The following is a 7603-nucleotide window of genomic DNA, read 5'->3' on the forward strand; positions in this document are numbered from 1 at the left end:
GTGCGCTGGGAGGAATGGTGAGGCAAAACTGAACATTCCATTTCAGCTGAGTTGCTTGGTCTGGGAACTGTTGTAAAGGGGAAAAAATAATGACAAAACCTCTTAACATTTAAAAATCACATCTGCTATGGAGTCTGAGGAGTTAGAACTTCGCCTTACATTTATTCATCCAGACAGCATGCACTTTTACTTTAAAAAAAAAAAATCCACGAAATAACTAACTAAAAGCTCTGGGGTAAATTTGGGTACTATGTTCTCATTCATTCTGCCCAAGGCCAGTGGCTGCAGTGTCTTTGACACCAACTCTTGCCTCATTGTTTCATAGAGCCAACAAAGCTCAGAGCTTCACTGCTTCCTCCCTGCATCCCAAGCAGTGCCTTCTCCCTCTACAGGTAGACACTTATACCTATTATTAGACCCACATCTTGAGTGAGGCTCTAAATCATGCTCACGAATGTACTCTGGCACTCTGACATATGCTGCTCCCTCCTACTTAAGGTTCTTGCTGACTGAGGTCCATTTTGGTTTCTACGTCCTGTTTCTAACTTCTTCCCTAAATAAACTAGTGAGGCCATGATAACAGTTTAGAAGAGAAGATCACAGATGCTTTTATAGATACATATTTACTCCTTCAAAATCTCAGATCTTTCTGACATATAATTATCTGTTACATCCCATCAGATGAAAATCCAAACAAAACTAAAAAGAAAGAAAAACAAGAAAGAGAAAAAAAAACTTGCCTCCCCAAACCTGATACTAAAATGGCAGCAAAAAGTAAGAGGGGGGTATTAGGTTAATCAAATCGACACCAGAAATAAATATTAAAATCAAAAGACTGGAAGACTGAGAAAATACAATCAGCTATCACCAAGGCACGAACTATATAGTTTTAAGAAATACCTAAAACATGGGCATGGAGAGATGATTCAGCATAAGTGCATACTTGCTTTTCCAGAGCACCCAAGTCTGATTCCTAACACCTATACGGGGTAGATCACAACTAACTTTAACTCCAACTGAAAGGCATCCGATGCCCTCTCTTTTGGCCTATGTCAGCACTCACGCACATATGACATACACACAGATGCACATACATACACATGCAAAACAAAATGAACATCAATCTTGGGCTGCAGAGATGGCTGAGAGGTTAAGGGCACTTGTTGGTCTTGCAGAGGACTTGGGTTTATTTCCCAGAACCCATTGTAACAACTCACAACCAGCTCTAGAGGATTCAATGGCCTCTTTGGATTCCATGGGCACAGCTCTCACTTGCACAGAGTTGCGCGTGCACGAGCGCACATACACACACGAAATATAAAAAAAAGTAAGTGTTAGAAGATGACTCAGTGATTCAGAGGCTCTGGCTTGGGATCACAATCATCTAGAACACTGGGCCAAGGGAATTGGACAGCTCTGTCCTGTCCTGCGAGGGTACCTCCATGTGGTGCACAGACATACATGCAGGTAACTGTTCCATAAAAATAAGTAATTTTGAAAAAAAAAACACGAAAAAGTAAATAATAATAAAAAAGAAAGAACTTACTAAACTTACCAAAGGTTTAACATACCTATTGACAGCAAAGGTTTATAACAGCTAAAACTACCAATGGCATAAAATGAGAAAAAACAAAAAGATTGATAACTGAGCTGGGGGTGCTTGTGGGAACTTAAACTGGGATAAGCTCACCAGAGAATGATTTGCCTGATAACATCTACATAGCCTTTGCTTCATTAACTCTTCCTAGAAAATGACACTACAAATAAACCAGCACCTCTATTTTAGAAGTTCTTTGTTGTGTCCTTTTGTAATAATGAAGTGTGAGAATTCAACAAAATGATCACCTGGAGAAGACTGTGAGGCTGCGGATGTAGCTCAATGATAGAGCACATGAGGACCTGAGTTCAATTCCAGGATTGGAATAAAGGTTAGGAAGGAGTGGTTATTTAGCCATGTCACTTAATTTATTTAAAAGAACATTAGTTTTGTTGGAAATGGGAAACATTTTAGGCTCTAAAATGTGAAAAGATCTCCAAAATTTACTCAGGTAAATGTGCTTCCATTTCTGGCAAGAGGTTATGCAGGACATTCTGGAAATGGTCTCTCTCACGAACACTAGCAAATACTTGCGGTTGTTATACATTGAACTGAGTGCCAAAAGAAGGTAAAAAGTCCTTATTCTCAGGACCAACCAGTTCAGTATGACCTCACTTGAAAATGAGGTCTTTGAAGATATAACCAAGTTAAGAAAAGATCATCAGGTCAAGCCCTCATGGTTGTTATCCTTCATAAAAGGAAAAAAGAAAAGATAGAAGCATACGTGGAGATGCATAGGTCAGAGTCATGGGTATATAAGCAAAGACTATATTACCAAGGGACAAGAGACAAGAAACATATCCTCCTGTAGAGTCTTTAGAGAGCAAGTCCTTAATGATACCTTGGTGTAGGATTTCTCTCCAGAGCTAAGACTGAATAAACTGCTATTGTTTTAAATCACTCTGCTAGTAGCCATTTCTTTTACTGGCTCTAGAAACCTAATACAAATGAAAATCAAACTGTACAGAAAACAGCAGCGACCCTGAAAAGGCTCAAACAAAAGCAAAAACAGATACTGAGAAGGCTAAAGATGGCTGCTGGCCTTTTGGCAGCTGCTCTATGTGACTCGACCCATGAGACTTCTTCATGGCTATTTAGGGGACACAAAGTCTATGCCCAACAAAGGTGGGGGGTCAGATTAGAAATAAATATAAAATGTTTACTTCATGGCTATTTAGGGGACTCAAAGTCTATGCCCAACAAAGGTGGGGGGTCAGACTAGAAATAAATATAAAATGTTTAAGAATGAAAATAGAGACAAGTACAAGAGAGTTCTTTGTTCTTCTCATCAGACCATCTCTGCAAAGAGAAGTTAGCTTCTGGGAAACTCTGCTTGCAGAGAATGGCTGGAGAGGGCTTATATCTTATCAAGGACAAATGTGAAGTCAAAAGTAAGAATGCACTTCTTGAATTGAAGCCTTCAACTCCCCACTTAGGGGCTAGAGGCACACACATAAATTTGAGGATAGGCAGGACTACACAGTAAGTACCTATTAATTTTTTTAGTACTAAATAGTAATTATTATTTAATAGATAAAAATTTATTATCTTAAAGTAAATGAATTTTAGGAGAAATGGAACAACATGCGAAGTAAGTGACCTAGACCATAAGCACTGTTTTACAGCCTCTTTCAACAGACCTCATTAGAAATGCTTTTCTTTCTCAGCAACTCACCAGCTCCAACTTCATTATATGCACACAGTCCCGGAGGATGTGTGTCGGCGCTCCCAACAGCTTGGTGAAGGCTATAAGTGTGTTGGCTTTAAATGGTGGTCCTGCAACCTACGGGGAGTGAGGGGGAAAGAAATCACCTTAACTCTTCATTCTACTTTGACTTCTCAGATTGACTGACTAAAGTACAAGCATGTATTAGGAAACACATACTCTTGTTTCGAAGAATTTCTCCAAAACTTGAAGCTCATCGGGTTTCCATTGTCCTGCATTTTCAGGTGTCACTTTTAGCTGAAGGGTCTGGTTGGTTTTGGGACTAAGGGCTACTCTGCATTTCAGGGCATCTGTCTTGAACATGATTACACCAGGTTCATTGGAATTGATCAGTTGCAACTGCAAAACAAGGATGCAGCAAATCAACAGGGAAAGACACAAACAGAATTAACAGAATTGTCTTAATAGGAAAACATGTCGATCTGATGAGTCACAAAGCCCAATGCTGTATAGTTGCAGAACTGAAGCTGCAATACAGCTCTCATCCTCTTAAGCTGAATGGCAATTTAATTAACATATCTTAATATTGGAGAGGGGTATGGTGAAAAGAGAGGGCAATGGGAGAGAGTATGAACAAGTATCTTATGTCCACATATGGAAAACATTGGGGCTAGAGAGGTGGCTCAGTGGTTAAGAGCACTGACTGCTCTTCCAGAGGTCCTGAGTTCAATTCCCAGCAACCACATGGTGGCTCACAACCATTTGTAATGGGATCTGATGCCCTCTTCTGGTGTGTCTGAAGACAGCTACAATGTACTCGTATACATAAAATAAATAAAATCTTTTTTTAAAAAAAAAGGAAAGAAAAAGAAAAACATTAAAGTAAAAGTAGGAGCTGCTCTTCCAGAGAATCTAGGTTTGATTCTCAGCACCTTAGGACTCACAACTGTAATACCAGTGACAGGAAGACTTGATGGCCTCTTCTGGCCTCCATATGCACTGCGTGCATGTGGTACACAGACATGAAGGCAAAACCACTCATACACATTAATAAATAATTAACTAAAACTTATTAATTAATAGATTAAATTAATTAACCAATAATTGGTGAAATACAATTAACGTTAAAGAAAAAAATCAAATGAAACTCACTATTTTATACAATCCAAATTAAAATACTTAACATTTTTAAAAATATCTGACTATGATGATTATGAAATGATTTTAAGGCAAGTATATATAGTATTTATTACAAACAATATACAGTCTGGCTACTTCATTAACACATATAGCTACTGGTAATGATGGTAACTATAAAGAATGTTATCACTATAAGATTGGTTAGATGCCTGTTTCTACAAGATTTTAAACAAATGTAATTACTCATGAATTAAAAAAAAAAAAACCCTAACGCCTATGATCAACACTTTGATTTTGATGAAGACTCAACTTCAAAGTCAATCTGTCTACAAAAGCACTGATGTGAGTAGACAGTCATTTGTATGTGCAAGGTCAGAACCTATGTGTACTGGTTCTGTGTGGTGTGGTAATCTGTTCCTAGGTCCTGATAAAACACATTATATAGAAAACACAGAACAGTGAACTGTACAATCCTCTAACCTAAGGACAGAAAACAATGGGGTCCATCTTTAATGCTAGGTAAAGACTTGAAGCCTAATTCTAACAAGATGGTTAAGAAGGAGGCAGAGTGTCCCTCACACTGATCGTCTTCTGCCTTTGACAAGGACCACTTGGAAAGTTGCATAATATTCATACCGTTTCCTGTTGGATAATTCTTTGAAGGTGTCGTCTCATGATGACAGATCCAAGGAATCTCTCAAGTGGGGAACAAAGGTAACTACCTGCCAGGCCAGGCACAAGGCCTGGCGTTGGAGAGGGTAGCAGTAAGATGTTCAAGGCACTATGAGTGAGAATGGTGGGTATGGATGCTGCCCAGGAGCGCTGAGGTAGTTTTCGAGGTGGAGGCATGTTGGTTGGCATTGTCTGGGAACCTTTTGGGAAGGAAAACAGGTAACTTCAATTGTAAATGCATACTATGCCATCACTGTCTGCTTTGTCTTCATCAAACAGTTGCCAGCTAATTGTAACTCTTGTAATTATTCCTTGTTATCAAGGAATCATGTCTGTTCTCAGATAACAAAATCAGCTACCGTGAATCTTCTGATTGCATTCAGGTTCAGCTTGGTCTTATGACCTGCTTTTGCAAGGGATGCTGGGTTAGTCACAAGACTTCCATGTGCTCTTTCATGTGCTCTACCCAATAGATGAACAAGCCATGATGGAGTGTGAGACTACTCAGAGCAGAAGAATCCATGCCAGCTGAGGCTATGGTTAGGCTGCCGATGGCAGATACACGAGTGACCTAGCTCAGTAGAGTCTGTCAAAGCAAAGAATTGTGAGCTAACATAGCATTGTTACTTTAAACACTGAAAGTTATGAAGATAAACAAACAGATACACTTGTACAAATCTCTTATATTAACTTCTATGCCTTTGGTGGTTAACATAAGATATCTTTTATGGTTCAGACTTATTGCAGACATAAGTTAGCAGTCATTGACAGAGGTGCAGAGACTCGATTTCTTAAGACTTCTAAAGGACATAACCCTTTTTATTACATTTTTCATGACATTGGCTAATTAATATTGTAGACCGATTTATAAAGGAATAAAGTTTAAGGTATGGAAATTCTCCTTTGAGAAATACACTTTCAAATGTGAAGGCAGAGTTGTACATTGATGTTGCTCTGGAAAAACAGTGTTGACAACACTCACTTGTGCCAGCTCGAGGGGAATGAGAAACATCTGGAACAGGAGAATGCAGAGATGGGTTAGCTGGTGACATTCCAGGCAAACGGGTTGCTGGTGAGGGTCCGGATACTTGAGGAGACCCAGGCCAGTTTCCTGCTCGTCCACTTGGTGACACCATAGTGTATGGAGAACTAGGGTCAAGGGTTCCTGGAAAAAAATGTGTAATAAAACGATGATTCTCAAAACACATATTTTAATGTCCTCAAAGTATGCAAAAACAGCCAGAGCCTTAGAGAGTGAGTCATTTTCCTTGTTCACATTACACCTAAGTTTCTATTTTGTGGAGGCTTGGGTACTTCCTTTTTGGTTTGTTTTTTGACACAGCGTCTTTTTGCATAACCCTGGCTGCCTTAGAACTTACCATGTAGACCAGGCTGGCCTTGAACTCATAGAAATCCATCTGCCTGTGCTTCCACAGTACTGGAATTAAAGGTGTGCACCACCATGCCCTGCTATGGTTTCTATACTTTCAAAGTGGGTTGCTGAGTTAAAGAAGTGAAGAGACTAAGAAAGGATGAATTTACCTTCAGACAAGGTCCCATATATTTAAAGAAAACATCTTATGCTCTGCTGAAAGAAAGACCAGCTCTGAAAAATTATGTTTCCATTCTTCTCAGAGAAGGACGAGGGAGGGAAGCTATGCATTTTCTTTATTCAGCAAAGGCCACACTGACTAAGAAATAGAACTGAGAATCAAGTTTTGAAAGCAGTAGCTTTCTTAACAATTTGATATTTTAAATTTCTCCACAAAAATAGCTCTGATATATTGTTTGTATCCCTTTGTCCTTGAATGAAACACTGAGAAAGTATTCCTATTATTTTAGTGAATAAATGGTCTTATTTAAAAAAAAAAAGTCTTACAAATAAGTAAGAAAAAAGCTCAGGAAAGTAGGCAAGGTAAATTTGTAGAAATAGACACTAAAGACAAATAGGCATTTGAAAAAAAATATGAATTCAGTAAGTGAAATTTCACTAATAATCAAGAAACACATACCCAATATTAAAATGCCAAATTTTTTCCACCTAGAAAAGTGGCCCAGTTACTTTTCGAAAATCCTAATATCCCATGTTGGCTATGTTGGAGGACAACAGACCTTCTCCCCAGATGCCACAAGAAATTGGTACAGCCCTAAAGGTAAGAAATTTGCTCAATGTTGCAAATTTCTCAAACATTGTATGACCTCAATGACATTTTTAGGAACTTATGTAAGGAGATCATCATGGATATGTATACATATTAATTGTGAAAAAGGGTAAACATTCAAAATAGATGTATAATTAAATTATGGTATGCCCAGACAAGCTATGTTATAAAGCTCTGTAGTATGATAATGAGTATTCACTGACAAATGTTCAAAAACAATAGCATTAATAAAACAGAGTCATAGTTGAACACAGCTGATAGACTGAGGAAGTTCTGTATGTTCTAATGTGGCACAGTGTTTACAATGTTTAAGTGAACAGTGTATATAATATGCTGCCCTGTGTGTGTGTGTGTGTGTGTGTGTGT

The 7603-nt window shown here is 38.5% G+C and overlaps 1 protein-coding gene across 1 annotated transcript in view; it reads right to left on the bottom strand.

The window, feature by feature from the left end:
* Med14 (mediator complex subunit 14) overlaps positions 1-7603 on the bottom strand; it is a gene marked incomplete at its 5' end in the record, with an annotated part of 83124 nt that overhangs the window by 1112 nt on the left and 74409 nt on the right. The window contains 5 exons of the mRNA XM_031372068.1: positions 5-67; positions 3273-3380; positions 3483-3662; positions 5040-5275; positions 6058-6240. Coding sequence (XP_031227928.1) covers positions 5-67; positions 3273-3380; positions 3483-3662; positions 5040-5275; positions 6058-6240 — 770 coding nt within the window. The remainder of the gene's footprint in view (positions 1-4; positions 68-3272; positions 3381-3482; positions 3663-5039; positions 5276-6057; positions 6241-7603) is intronic.

This window comes from Mastomys coucha, chromosome X (genome assembly GCF_008632895.1).
Source record: "Mastomys coucha isolate ucsf_1 chromosome X, UCSF_Mcou_1, whole genome shotgun sequence".
Lineage (NCBI taxonomy): Eukaryota > Metazoa > Chordata > Mammalia > Rodentia > Muridae > Mastomys > Mastomys coucha.